A 16180-nucleotide genomic window follows, 5' to 3' on the forward strand; every position below is an offset into this window, starting at 1 on the left:
CATCCCAACCCCCTTCCAACCCTCGGGGAGATTTTTAAATATACTTTATATATGCCACGCTGTAAAGTGTACTGTATGTTGGTGTATATTCAGGTACTAGCAGTAAAGCATATTTTATATACATCCAGACAGAGCTAACTGTGTATTCCTAAAAGTACCCTCAAATTAATATGCATTTCCGTGCTGTGCAGGTACACCAAAGAATGCGCATGCACATATCTGCATACTGATTTGGTCACATGTTACGCTTGGCACTCCTAACAACTGGAGAGGCGGAGCAAGGAAGGAAAGGGGAGGGGCAAGCATAGGTCAAGTCCAGTAATGGCGTGTTTACATAACTGTGAATGAGGTAGACCTGTAAGCAGACACATACACAACTGCCAGGATGTGTTTCTGTTGCTGGTGCTGGAGGGATGGTTCTGATGATAACAATCAGCAGCACTAATTGGAAGTTTGCGGATTCACCTCTCCAGTACTTAATTCATTAGTGTGGCTGATATATTATATGATGACACTATTGTCTATACGACAATTGTCTATACACTATTGTCTCATCTTCCTCTCACGCCGCTCCTCCTCTGCCTCCCCTCTCTGCCTTGCCTTACACTGCCTCCCCTTCCCCTACAGAATCCTTTTCAAACTCCTCACCACCACTTACAAGGCTCTCCTGTCCGCTCCCTGCGCTCGGCCAGCAACCGCCGCCTCTCCTCCACCCTTATCACCTCTTCCCACTCCAGAATCCAAGACTTTTCCCGTGCAGCCCCCCTTCTCTGGAACGACCTCCCTCGTTCCATCCGTCTCTCTCCTACTCTGTGCTCCTTCAAACGTAAACTCAAAACTCACCTCTTCCTCAAAGCCTACCAACCATCTACTTAACCCCCATCTCCTCCCTTTGCTCGTCCTCCCTTCTCTCCTCTTGCCTCAACTGGCTCCACTTGTGCCTGGTCTGTTTACCCTCCCTTAGGATGTAAGCTCGTACGAGCAGGGCCTCCTCCCCTCCTGTCTCCATAACTGTTCTTCCGCTCTGTCTTTACTGCATATGACTAGCCGGAGTTTCTAAAGTATTGGTACTTTTTGTTCATTGTTCTGTATGGTTTTACCCTGTATAGTCTACTGTTAGTACTGTGTGTGGCGCTGCGGATACCTTGTGGCGCCTAACAAATAAATGATAATAATAACAAACAACACCTCATTACATTATATTGTGTGCACATAGGGTCATGTGACTTATTTACTACTAGCATTGTCAAGCCACATCTCGAAACTTGCTGTATGGTATACCTTTATCTCCTGATGCAAACCATACTTGACAACTTTAGAAGTTGGCCTCCGGGAGATCCGGGGGCAGGTGGGTGTGTGGGGAGGGGCCTGGTGAATCACAGTATTTTAGCCCTGCCCCTGCGACGCAGCAACACGTCACTTTACCACAGGGGGCGGGCCAAAATGGCTCGATTCCCTTATAATCGTATCATGGAGGCTCCAAATTCTGCCTACTTCACTAGGAAGTGGGCAGATGCTGGAGAATGCCCTACTCTCCCAGGAGTCCGGGAAACCTACCTGAAATTCAGGAATGTCCAGACATTCTGGGAGAGTGGGCAAGTAAACCTGGGATACTGATTAGTGTTGTAGAGCTGGAAGCATAGTGAGATGTATCTGACTAAGCATATGCATGTATATATGCTTTTCATGCGTGCATCATTTCCTGCTAACATTCGGGGTACTAATGCATCCAAATCTATAAGAGGCCCTTAGTCTCTATAGTTTCCAATCCATCCACATCAGCCATGTTAGAACAGGCATAGTTCTAATTTATTTTTATTAAACCTTTCACGGTAGGATGTATGTATCTATGTTTCACCTCAGGTTGGCAGACTAGATATCACTGTGTCGTTATATCAGTAATAACTTTCCATTACTCAGTTTATCTATGTGAATATTATGGTGTATTTTAAAGACTTTCTTTTATTAGTATATGAGATAAATGTGTCGTATTTGTTTAGATTCTGGGAAACAGTGCATCTAGTCATCATTTGGTTATGTGTTACTTTCAGTTAGTATAGCTTGATACATATACCCCTATATGTGTTTGGTAACTTTAAAATGTATATAGAGACACCAAAAATATTTAGTTTAATAAGGTGTATATGTAGCATCCTCCGTATGTATGTAGATTCCTCTGTGTGTCTGTGTTTTTGTTATTAGTTTATTTTTTTACCCCGATGGGAAAAAAACATATTTAGTTTTATTTGTTTTTACAATGGCACAGGCTTGGATGTCCATCACACAAGGGTGTTGGGAGACCTGCTAAACTGAGGGTGTCCTTCCAGCTGCCCAGAGTCATATAAAAAACCCAGTCTTTACCTCCAACAGGGAAAATCTACTGATGGCATTACTTTGGTTTTAGACAACACTAGAAGTGGCTCCTGCAGCACAGCACAGACTACCCTAAGGGTGGGTTCAAGAACCAATCAGGTGTCCATCAAACTGCAGTGGTTTTTAGGCCTTATGCAATAAATAGTTTTCCTATAAATATAATGTAGATAGATAGATAGATAGATAGATAGATAGATAGATAGATAGATAGATAGATAGATAGATAGATATTGGTTGGATAGGTGGACATTAAATAGATAGATAGGTTGGTGAATATTACATAGATAGACTTGTGAATGTTATCAGTAACGGTTTTATTTAAGCTACAGTGTATTCAGGGCTAAGTATAGGTAACATTGTGCACCAGCCTCTAGGCTTCTGAAGGTTATATTTAAATTGTAAATTAAATGATACAATTTTGACATCTGCCCATTTAAAGCAGCACCATTATGGTGATGTACAATGAGATTACAGATTTCACAGATAGGTACAGATATGTTTTGATGTGTGTAGACATGTAAAATGCTTAATAGAGATAAGGTTTAAAAGGATTTTTCTATTAGCCGCACCAGTCTGCACTGTAGGGATGTGTACATAACATACAATTTGCTTAAATGTGTCCCAATCACACATAAGAAATTACTTATTACATATGTTTGGCAGAAGATAATAAAATGTACTCTCTGATTTCTATTTAAGAGGTTTTGCGTGTGCCATCAAGTCTGTACTGTGCTACCTCTTCCCTTGATATGGGGAGTGAGACATTGTTTTCTGACTTATATTCTGAATGAGTCATCATTACATTTCATATTCATTTGGTTTGCTCCTACTAAAAGACAATTATTGGTTCTAGAACTATTTATGATTGAGATCGCTTTACATGTCTAACTGAGCATTAAGTCTATCATATACATGGCACTATAGTCCTGAGGTCTCACTACACCATGGATCCAATGCAGCTTATTGTCTGCAATAGATCATATTATGTCACATTTTCTCCTGGAGAAATATCTGAGATTACCGGCAGCAAAATGTGAAATCCTTCAATAAATTAAAAGATAAAATCTGAAATTAAGGACATACATACAGCAAGTAATTAAAGTAAAGGCACCACGTTGCTTTAAGGGTTTTCACACGTTCAGACTTTAAATGTTAATTCTACTTAGATTTACAAGTAACCCAACCCTTCTTTCCTTACCTTCACTGGCTCCATTGGGACCCCCATCCACTGCACTGTAGGTGTCCTTGAAGAAATCATGATCTCACAAAGAAGGCTACAAGCAGAGCCTTATGTTGACCATCTTCTCCAGTCATCCCACCTCCTCTGGCTGCCAACACAATGGACTCTGCTCACCAGTCACATGATGACAGAGACAAGAGGCGTGGCTAACTGGTGACCTGCTCAATATCAGGTTCACCTTTGAGGGGGCCCAATGCTCCAGGGACACTCACAGTGCAGAGGATCTCCCACAGTTAGGGTAAGGTGGGTCAAGGGGGTGGGTGTAAGTTTTTTAAATTTTCCACACAAAAAAATAGAATTATCCATTAATGACATTTATATTATCCAAGATAACGTGGTAATTATTTATGCTACCTTTTGATATGGCACAGAACTGATCCGTGGGAGCAATTTTATCCATTACACAGACCATAGCTTATCTGTGCTATATCTAAAGGCTACATAAGCAATTCTGTCTGGATGATATGGGCCTGATTCATTAAGGAAAGTAAAGCAATGAAAATGAGTAACTTTGCACCTTGGCAAAACCATGTTGCATTGGAGGGGGAGGTAAATTTAACATTTGATGGCAGATTTATAGTTGGGGTGAGGCATGTTCTAGATCAACTTTATTTCAATTTCAGTGTACAAATAAAGCTATCAAGCATTTATGTACTACATGAAAAAACAGCCAGTATTTATCTTATGTGCTAACTAGTAAACTAATTTGCACCCCTTGCATTGTACCATGGTTTTGTCCAGTAGAAAACGTACTCATTTTTTGCCTTACTTTCCTTAATGAATCAGGCCCTATATGTCTATACGGTTGCTTTAAAGGACCCTATGTGAAAAACCAGAGACAGAGCAATTTATTTAGTAAAAATTTCAGGATGGCATTTACAATATAATAAATGAAAGACTCCTGAAGGTGCAAACATGTAAATGGTTTTTTTTTATGTAGCAAGATACTTTCTTTCTTGGTAATCTATATTTAGGATTTTTTTTGTATTTTAATGTTTCTTTTGTCTGTATATATAGCATGTAATTGTTGTCTACTTTGCTCTATAAATCTAATATTGTCTGTAGTGATCTGTGTCATATCTGAATGTGATTCAAAGGGGTTGTCTAATTAGCATAGCCATACAGCACCCCACACCAAAGACCTATCAACCTCCGTTCCCATGCATGCCTATTCTTATGGCAAGGATAATTAAGCTCGGTGGGAATCTTTATACAATACCAAGCTTGATTATTCTGACTTTTCATTACACTTGCTCATCGTCCAGTGATCCACCTAAAAGTTCACCCATGGAGCTCCAACAATACTGCAGTCTTGGCATTTTCCTACATTGATGATTATGTACTAACAAGGTGAATTTGAATAGTAACCTATAGCAAGTATAGCCTAATGGCTCCCCAGTAGTATTCCCATTTGTCATGATCCTATTTACTATCTGACAATCATTATGAAGAGCAGTTTATTTAAATACCTGGGGGTAAATTTATCAAGCTGCAGGTTTGAAAAAGTGGAGATGTTGCCTATAGTAACCAATCAGATTCTAGCTATCATTTATTTAGTATATTCTGCGAAATGACAGCTAGAATCTGATTGGTTGCTACAGGCAACATCTCCACTTTTTCAAACCCGCAGCTTGATAAATTTACCCCCTGGACTTTGACTCTTTTTCACTAATACTTGCTTCTTCTGAGATGATATTTGTAGTTATTAACTTTCAATGATAGTGATAGGCTATATAATGCCACCATATGTTGGACAAAGGGAGAAATATCCCATTAGAGACGTTTTCAACTACATGATTGAATGCAAGCTATCATTATAAATAAAGCAGAGTGTATAGATTAGCAGTAAGGGTAAAATAAAGAATTAAAGTTTTAGTGTGAATGAAAAAAAGACCCAGGTGCAAATCTCTGCAGCTGGTCCAGGCTTCTTCCTCAATTATCATGATTAATGTTATATATATATGTTCCTCATCATCTTAGGTGCGGACATACAAATGAGTGTCTGTCTAATATCATTAACACTCTCTGTAATTTAAATGTAAAAGTTGTCAAGGTGCCTGTCATATAACTGATATATTATTTCTAGAGTGGTTTTATACTTTCAGAAATGTATAACAAACTTGAAATTTGAGAAGATTGAGAATTGGGGGCTCATATAAAAAGGAACGAAAAAGAAATGGTGATAGATAGATAGATAGATAGATAGATAGATAGATAGATAGATAGATAGTTATTCACTGTAAATTATAGATTCATTTGTGTGTATAAAGAAGATTAATGTGAGATTAGAGGGTCGCCTATGTCTGTTAAGTGTATTGGGTTGTCTATCCAGTACCTAATAACCTTGGGCCTGATTCATTAAGGATCTTAACTTAAGAAACTTCTTATTTCATTTAAAAAACCATGTTACAATGCAATGGGGTGCAAATTAGTATTCTGTTTTGCACATAAGTTAAATACTGACTGTTTTTTCATGTATCACACAAATATCAACTTTACATTTCAGTGTACAAATAAGCTATCAAGTATTTGTGTGCTACATGAAAAAACAGTCAGTATTTAACTTATGTGCAAAACAGAATACTAATTTGCACCCCTTGCATTGTAACATGGTTTTGTCCAGGAGACTGAAATAAGACGTTTCTTAAGTTAAGATCCTTAATGAATCAGGCCCCTGGTCAGCAATTTTGTCATATACAATACCTAATAACCATCTATTTGATAGAAGTGCAGAATCAAATCATAAAGCAGGTGCTGTACAGTTCTAGAAGTGTCATATCTCTACTGTACTAGTGCTTGAGGTCTTGTTTGAAAATGACTCATATGAGCATGTGTAGCAGAATTTAATTTCTACCATTTTTACCCCCTAGCAACACGTTGTATCCACATCAGTCATTCTGATATCAAAATTACTTTTAGATTTCCCTGATTCACCAAATATGTCCTTAAATATGTCCTTAACACAGCAACATTACAGCGTTACATTGTCATTCTGAGCGTATTCATGTCACTGATATTTGTCTGCAACTTTGGTAAATATTCTTATAGCATGCACTGATAATTGTTTAATGTAAATGTTTTACTTTGTCTTTATACCCTATAAACCCTAATATTAAAACAATTCCCACCCTCAATAAAAGTGTAGTGTGCGCTCACACTTTGACGTTTGAATTCCTGACATTGTTATTAATCATCATTTATATAAAAAGAAAATATCAGACCATGTTTCACTTTGATCCCTGTTGTCCATACCTTGCCATATTATTTCAACATGAATTCAATTGGTCAGATTTTTATGAGGCTTTTAAGCTGCCACTTGTTGTCTATCTTAAAAGCAATATTGTTATGGGATAATACTTATTAGGACTCCGCTAATGTATCAATGACAGTCAGTAATTTCTGTGGAAAGAATGAATTCATAGCCTTATAAATAAAATAAATACATAGGAACAAAAATAAATTATATAATGATTTTTGAATATTGTTCTCAAGGGAGCCATTGCATAAATACCATTGTTGTAACTATCTTGGGTGCAGACCTCTTATGATAGCTCGCCAATCTGGCGCATGCTCACTAAGCTAATGCACAGTAACGCGCATACTCAACTAAGGTGAAAACTAATGTGTGAAAATTATATATAAGAGAGCTACAGTACAATGATTAGTCCTGGTTTGGACTAAACCAGTGATGGGCAAACTTTTTCAGGAGCGGGCCAAATAAAAAAGAAAAACTTTAGGCGGGCCAATATAATTTATTAAAAAACTCAAATATCGAAATATATAATACAAATGTTTTGAATGGGACGGGAGGGTGTTATATAGCAGTGTTACCTCTATAAGTGCAGCGATCGTACAGACACAACACTTATTTCAGCAGGTTGTGGCAGATCCGTCTTTCTGGTGAGCCACTAACTGACAACACAGCAGCCAATCAAAATCCGCCTTAGTATATGGCCCAGCCCATCTCTTCTCACATGACTTTCAGCCATTAGGGGGCGGGCAGGTGTTTGAGTGATTGACATACGAAGTGTCCTTTTAGGAAGGAGGATGAAGTGTAATGGAGGAAATAGCTGGGAAGACATAAAAATGAAGGTTCTGACACACGGGGTCGTCCCTAATAATTTTATGCATATTTTAATGAAATTTTTGAAAATATTGGCGGGCCGGATAGAACCTCTAAGTGGGCCGGATCTCGCCGTAGTTTGCCCATCACCGGACTAAACCAATACTCATGATAATGGAACATGTCATTTCACAAGGAACCAGTGACATCACTGAGGCATGTGGGCGGAACATATTGGAGGCAGCCATGTTGTGGATGGCAATAATCATGAGAAGGCAGCATGTCATTTCTCGAGGAACTAGTAACGCAAAGTGCCTCCTCTCTCAGTGATATCTCTGGTTCCTAGTGAATTCATAGGCCAGACTACAGTGTAAAGTTATTACATTTTAAACCGTGGTCTATACACCCTTTTTCACTTGTGCACTGATCCAAAAGAAAATTCATTTGCCAAATGTCAGTTCTCTGTTGCACAACCAAAAACTGTAATTCTATATATATTTGTGTATAGGCATGTGCAGGGAAATCTACAATACTCATGTATAACTGAATCACCTATATGTTTCTTCTTTCCTTGTCTTAGTATTCCACAGGAGCAAGCTATCCTGTTACATACATTTCTACATCACACTACCCTTACCAAAGGATTGCACCACAAGCTGGCATGGAGTCCCAGCAACCACTGTACCCAAAACCCATCTATTCCTACAGGTAACAATTGTTCTGCACATCATTTGAGGAAAGATACTTGTAACGATCCCATGTTAATGTCAAATGGACATTATCATTGCATATCAGCCGATTATTCCAAAAAAGGATAATTCCACCCTAAATTAAATTTTAACAAAAATCCACCTCCCCTTTGAACAGCAGACATGTGAGGGCCCCATTCCAGGAACCCCAACAGACCACAAAAACGCCCCTTGTGATGTTTGTTGGCAACAAATGCTGTGGTTGGAAGTGAGGTTCCTGGCACCACAAGGCCCCTTTCATGGGGTCCCCACAGCTCTGCATTTGGGTGAAGGAAATGTTACTTAAAAATCCTTTTTCCTTTTATCCTTTAAACATAAACTTAATAGGGGTATATTTACTTGCTATTTTATGTGGATACAATTTTGCACAAAAAGTTTGCTGTTTTATTGTTGGAACTGCAACTGTTTTTTGCTATTGCTTCTCTCCCGAGTCTCAATGTCCTGTTCACTGTGTTGCAAACAATGTGTAAATATCATTATCACCTATTTATTGATACTGTTGGTCACCTCTTCCCTGGGCGAACTCATCAGCTCCTACGGCCTCAAGTACCACCTTTATGCTGATGACACTCAACTCTATCTCTCCTCTCCTGATCTCTCTCCCTCCCTCCTCTCTAGGGTGTCCGCCTGCCTCTCTGCCATCTCCTCCTGGATGTCCTCTAGATTCCTTAAACTCAACCTCGCCAAAACCGAACTCATTGTCTTTCCTCCCCTCATATTTCCTCCCCCTCTGACCTCTCAATCACTGTCTGCTCCTCCTCTATCTCCCCTGTCCCCCAACTTCGCTGCCTCGGTGTCATACTCGACTCCTCTCTCTCCTTTGCCCCTCAGATTCTCTCTCTTGCTAAATCCTGCCGCTTCCAGCTGCGTAACATCGCACGCATTCGGCCCTTCCTCTCCCAAGATGCCACCAAATGTCTTATCCACTCTCTGATCATCTCCCGCTTGGACTACTGCAACCTTCTCCTCACTGGCCTCCCCCACTCTCATCTCGCTCCCCTTCGTTCTGTTCTTATCGCAGCCGCTAGGCTTATCTTCCTTTCTCGTCGCTCCTCTTCTGTCTCCCCCCTCTACCTAGTTCTTCACTGGCTCCCCTTCCCCTACAGAATCCTGTTCAAGCTCCTCACTCTCACTTACAAGGCCCTCGCCAACTCCACTACTCCCTACATCTCCAACCTCATCTCTATTCACGCTCCATCCCGCCCTCTCCGATCTGCCAATGACCGTCGCCTCTCCTCCCCTCTGATCACCTCCTCCCATGCGCATGTCCAAGACTTCTCCCGCGCTGCCCCCCTCCACTGGAACAAGCTCCCTCCCTCCATCAGAACATCCCCTAATCTGTCCAGTTTCAAACGGGCTCTAAAAACCCACCTCTTTCTCAAAGCCTTCCAGTCTCCCACTTAACTTCCTACCTTTTTCTGCCTCTTCCCCCTCCCCTGACTCTGCCCCCGTTCCCCCTTCTCTCCCTCTAATCCCTGTGTCTCTCTGTCTGTCTACCCCTCCCCTTAGATTGTACGCTCCCTTGAGCAGGGCCATCTCTCCTCCTGTTTCCTTCACTTCTAACTCTGCTCTCCAGCTACCTTTCCCCCCACCCCTCTGGGGGTCTCCCCGTCATCCGTGCCCTTCCTCTTGGGCTCCAGCGCTTGCTGGTCTTCCCTCCCCCTCTCTCTAGCTGTGCTTTGAGCTTACTGAGTTACTGTGCTTATTGTTTACTGTACCGTGCTGTCCCACCTTGTATTGTACTTGTTTGTCCCTGTACGGCGCTACGGACACTTTGTGGCGCCCTATAAATAAAAATTAATAATAAATAATAATAGTTTACATAGTCTGGTCTAGAATGCTTGTGTGAATGGGACCAGACTTACTTGAACTGGCTACTCAGACCTAATAACTCATAAGTCAGATCTGTGTGTCCGTGGACACATTGGATATTGCTCCTGTCTCCAGGCACTCACGCTGAGCCGCAGGACGGCCAATAGTTGGCAAGCTTAACTGTGTACGAGTCCCTTGTAAGAACACAATGGAATGCAGAGACTGTAGTGAAAATGTTATTCATGCAAAATAGATAAGATTAGCCACCCTTAACGTGATGTTAAATGTAAGATACATAATTTATGATAATGACAATAATGTGGTTATTTTACCTGATATAGCTGTGTAGGTATATATTTATCTGAGGCCATTCTGCATTGGATACATTGTCTTGTATCCTATCCTACTGCAGCAAATATAAGCAATTCTACTGATAATATAAAAACATGGCTAAAACAAAAACGTGGCTAAAAACGCAGGAGGAAGCTAGGAGAATAATCAATAATGGTCATTGATGAAAGTGAAAATGTGCAGATCTGCAATACTCCGTGTGTGCGGTTCCTATCAATAGATTTGCATCTACTGATAGGAAGAACTGGGAAAACTGGAGCATTCATTGATCAGTGCATTATTATTATTTTATTGTTATTACCATTTATTTATATAGCGCCACTAATTCCGCAGTGCTGTACTCACTCACATCACTCACATCAGTCCCTGCCCCATTGGGGATTACAGTCTAAATTCCCTAACAGACACACAGACTAGGGTCAATTTGTTAGCAGCCAATTAACCTACCAGTATGCTTTTTTGGAGTGTGGGAGGAAACTGGAGCACCCGGAGGAAACCCACGCAAACTCGGGGAGGACATACAAACTCCTCATAGATAAGGCCATGGTCGGGAATTTAACTCATGACCCCAGTGCAGTGAGGCAGAAGTGCTAACCACTTATCCACCGTGCTGCATGATTGGCACATGAATGCACCTAGTTCTGTAACCACATGCAAAACAAGATTTCATGTTGTGCGACATTATTACTTAAATAAGATTAAAGGGCTGGGTAAGGGGAGTTTCTGTTTACAGGGGGACACAAAGTATTTTTCTCCCCACAAAAGGAATTAATTTTCATCCTCAAAAGGTGGTGACTTTGGCCTATACTTTTAGTGGGACGAGTTTTGCTGTGTTTAGGCACACTGTGTACAGAGAAGGTACACCTTGACCAATGTAATAAAAAACACGGAGACACACAAAAGTGGTATCTAATAAATACAGTCCTCTAACACGTGACTAGCTGAAGACATAAAAGAGGCATAAGGTGCAGTATTTTAGGAGAAAAACTGAAAGTGATCTCTGCTGTGCACAAAGTGGACCTATAGACGTATTTTGCCAATAGAAATATATTATGTGTTTGCACATTTTGCAGTTAACAGATCACCTTTAATGTGTTTAGTACACTGCATGGCAGAAGAGCATGTATAAGGCAATTTGCAGGTATGATACAATTATGAGACTGACATATTAATTACTTACCTTACCAGCATTCTGATATTTATGGCCCTGAAGAACAGTAAAACTGGCAGTCTTCCTGTCAGCGAGATCTACAATTTTATGACTGAACACTTCCCTTATTTCAAGGTAAGACAATCACAACCTGTACATAATGTTCTTTCTCTATAATTTGTTCAGTAAAATAAACTGTTGATTGAACAGCAACTCACATGACCCTTAGCCAGTCAGACGACCTAGCCAACCTTTTTAACACATTTGTAGAGATTTAAACAAACGTGTGTATGTGTATGATGTTTATAGCAATCATTGAGAAGACTGACAATCGTGCTCCTATGAATAACCTCTTCACAGTTATTTTCATTAATCATTATTAGTCAGTGAGGTCTAATAATTACATTTGTTGGCCCAAAGCAGATGCTGAATTAATACCCCAAAGCAAGTAAAGAAATGCAGCGAATGACACATCTGTCTATACAAAAAGTTGTTCTTTCTGACAAGTCACTATTTTATTTGATCAAAACAGCATGTTATATATTTAGTTGTGTATTGTGTAGAGAGTTGGCAATCAGAGATACATAATGCAAATCCCTGTGTTACAGAAAGCCTTCAGCATTACTAGCATGGAGCTAGCCAGCCTTCATTCCTACAAAGGCATTAGACATACGGAAAGGGGGGGGGGGGGGGGACTTTTTTTTTTATTACTGCAATTAATTCTCTTTGCTGAAAATCCTCCCCAGTGTTTAACGACCCATTAATGGGAATGAAAATTCCCTGTAATTATCTGGGGTGGAAACCATTTGATAGAAGGCTGAAATATGTCTGTTATTATGAATAAAGACACAGACACAACTATAAAGGTGATGCATGACATTTGACATTTCTCTGACTGACGTATTTGTGGGTTGGGTGAGCGGAAAGTGGATCCTGTCTTGTCTCTAGTATTACACTTTTATTTCTGAGAGACAATATTACAAAGATTTTCCCAACACAGGAAATTAGCAGTTAAGCAGCTTTCTGTACCTTACTAATGATTATTTTGAAATCCACTGAGACTGTGAAATGAGCAAGGTCTTACGGAATGTTAAGGTGTTTAGGTGTTTAACTTGCATTTTTAAAGCCTAATAAACACACTTTGCTGCTGATGGTCCGAAAAATTACGTACGCAAATGGACCTGCACACGTACACTTTCTGACAAGCATTCGCTTTATGTCAGGTTGGATTTGGATTACAATAATTGTGACAAAATCATTCAGTGAAGTGACATAAGTACATAATATATAAGTGTTCATGATAGAAGGATTGGTTGGTGCACTGAGCCCACCTTGAATTTGAAAAATCTCCAAAATCTTTTGAGTATTCGTGAAAAGACTCAACTGGGATTAGCCTTAGAAGTGAGGATAGGAAAAGGATCCAGACCCTCTTCCAAGAGAACAGTTAACGCTGAACTTGTATCGGTGAATTCTCAGTGTAACCCTTCAGAGTATAATTCACTAGATAAATTATTTAACTCTCTCATTTCCACATTGCTTAGTGGGAACATTGACAATCCATGGCACATCAGCAGAACAGAACTTTTGTAATAATGCTGCTGCCAAATTAGGTAGGATTTATTTTCTGTAAGATATGTTTAGCATCCATGGACAAGCTCTTTACGGAGCAGAGTTGTTATTATAAGGAAACTTATCATGTTGCTATATGATATGGTAATATAACATGTAATGTGTTATAACATAGTTTCAGAGTTAATGTTCACTACTTTGGTGTCTAATTTTAAATTATTTTTTTTTGTATGTGTTTATTTATTAATTGATTTATACCAACATATTAAATAAACTTACTGTTGTGTGGTTCCAATACCAGTATGGCTATAAAGGATAGAAGTACATTATTTTATTGGTGTTACTTGTAACTTTGAACTTTGTGCAGGCATATCTTCCAATTTCCCCCAAGGGGTGGAGCTTATGGGAAGTGGGTGTAGCTTTACCTGAAACTTGATGTTGTTGGGTGGATTGGGTATTTTGGGCTAAATGGGGGCATTGCTTGTACAGATGGGTGGCTGGGTTTATTTTATCCCAGTTGTGTTGGAGAAAATGTTGGGACATATATGTTAGAGGCTACAAATTTGGCCCCAGATGCTTCTACAAACTTAACAGTGCCTCTAGACAAAGGAATAACAATATCTATAATACACCATGCAACTGCTATGGGGGGGGGGGGGGGCAAACAAAAATGGGGGCTCAAAAGACATGGAATGATTTGTTCCTCTAAGGAGCAACACAGTCTGGTATTTCGATTAAGAAGTTATAGGAAACTGTTAGGAAGATACCAGCAGAACAGTTTAGTGGTGTTCTAGGAGAGTCTACCTTTGTGAAAACACCAGTATGCAAATTGCTGATGTAGTGAAACAGTATAAATTCATTTTATAATTTAAATTTTGTTTTCTATGTATATGATGTTTTCTCTTTGGGTGCAGGGAGCTCCAAATGAAACATAACAATGACAGGAAGATCTTTTATTTCTAGACCGCTCCAGACGGGTGGAAGAACTCGGTGCGCCACAACCTGTCTCTGAACAAGTGTTTTGAGAAAGTGGAAAACAAATCTGGAAGTTCTTCCAGAAAAGGATGTTTGTGGGCGCTGAACCCAGCCAAGATTGACAAGATGCAAGAAGAACTTCAGAAATGGAAACGGAAAGATCCAGTGACTGTGAGGAAAAGCATGGCTAAGCCAGGTGAGGGCATGACAAACTGAACCCACTCCAAATCTACTTATCCCCGTGATTCAGATGTCTCCACAGGCCTGATTTTCATGGATCAGTTCCTATGTCCTCCAAAGGGCAATGTGATACTGGATTGGTCATGGTGTGATTGGATTGATCAAGGGCATAGCTGCCAACTGTCTCTAATTCCCATGAACAGTCCCAGGTATTAGATTTTTTTCCTCAGAATTTTTGTCTCTGGAAGGTTTTAATATTGACCAACTCCACAAATAAAAATTCTTTTTTTGTTCCTTAGATGCAATCCTTACCAGCTACTCTTATTTTCTGTGCTTTATAAGTTATTTATTGAAGAGGAGTTTTCACAATGCAACAATGACATGATGGTGATATTAGTGCTCTAAGATTGAGAGAGTATTACTTGTGTGTCTTAGATGCATCTGCTCTGCAGCAAAGGTTTCTTTACGGAATCCTAAACATTCTCAAGTTATTTAAGAATGGACATGGTTTTTAATAGTATCCACTGTACACTTGTACAGAAAGGTACCCTGTAAATATGATCAGTGACTTTGTGGAAAGACTATATATATATATATATATATATATATATATATATATATATATAAAAGCCTGTACCTGGGCAACAGAATTGCAGAGCTGGCCGGCTGATCATCATCTTACCACATTTTCCTTTTTTATGTTTTCTTAGTTACCAGTCTGTGGTTTGTAATTATATCATTATTACATATTGTATACTTATTGTGTACATACAAGGAATTGAAATAGTTTACATTGTGGAGGAAGGGGGTGGATTGGGGCCAAAGAGATTTTGGGGGAGATGCACAGCGAAAGCTGTCTAGGCGGTATATTTAATAAACTGCAATAATAATTGATTCAGTGAGATTACAGGTACAAAAGCTTAGCTCCAAAATGTCCCTTTTTGGATCTAAATCCTACCATTTTCACACCTATCCTTTGTTCCCCACATTGACTCTATATCTAAATCCTGCTACATACATCTAAAGAACATTTCCAGAAATCGCACAATATCTCACGCAAGACACTGCAAAAACCTTAATTCATGCACTCATCATCTCCCGCATTGACTATTGCAATTCCCTCTTTACTGGTCTTCCCAAAAACAGACTCAAACCCCTACAATCTATTTTGCACACCGCTGCAAGACTGATTTTCCTTGCAAATCGTTATTCCTCTGTTGAATCACTCTGTAATTCTCTACACTGGCTGCCTGTTTTGTACCGAATCCAATATAAAATACTCTTACTAACCTACAAGGCCATCAACAAAGCTGCACCAACATACATCTCCTCTCTTGTCTCAAAATATCTCCCAACTCGGCAACTCCGTTCTACACAAGATCTGCGTCTCTCATCCACCCTCATTACATCCTCCCATTCCCGGTTACAGGACTTTTTTCGGGCTGCACCCACTCTATGGAATTCTCTCCCTCGCACAGTAAGACTCTCCTCTGGTCTACAAACTTTCAAGCGTTCTCTGAAAACCTACCTCTTCAGACAAGCTTATAATATTCCTCAGCCACCCTCTTAACTTTGCAACCTTTAGCCTGTTACACAATTTCAGACAAGACAACTACCCCCTGACCAACATTGTTGTGTGACGGGATCATTTAGCTTAGGAGTCACTTTTACCTTTGCAGTCTGGCTGGGCCAAAATGCAAATTGTAGACTTAACCTCA

The 16180-nt window shown here is 39.8% G+C and overlaps 1 protein-coding gene across 1 annotated transcript in view; it reads left to right on the forward strand.

The window, feature by feature from the left end:
• The window catches only part of FOXN1 (forkhead box N1), a 61181-nt gene that overhangs the window by 39982 nt on the left and 5019 nt on the right, over nucleotides 1-16180 (forward strand). The window contains exons 6-8 of the mRNA XM_075196813.1: nucleotides 8257-8384; nucleotides 11777-11873; nucleotides 14271-14478. Coding sequence (XP_075052914.1) covers nucleotides 8257-8384; nucleotides 11777-11873; nucleotides 14271-14478 — 433 coding nt within the window. The remainder of the gene's footprint in view (nucleotides 1-8256; nucleotides 8385-11776; nucleotides 11874-14270; nucleotides 14479-16180) is intronic.

The sequence above is a fragment of the Mixophyes fleayi genome, chromosome 2 (assembly GCF_038048845.1).
Source record: "Mixophyes fleayi isolate aMixFle1 chromosome 2, aMixFle1.hap1, whole genome shotgun sequence".
Lineage (NCBI taxonomy): Eukaryota > Metazoa > Chordata > Amphibia > Anura > Limnodynastidae > Mixophyes > Mixophyes fleayi.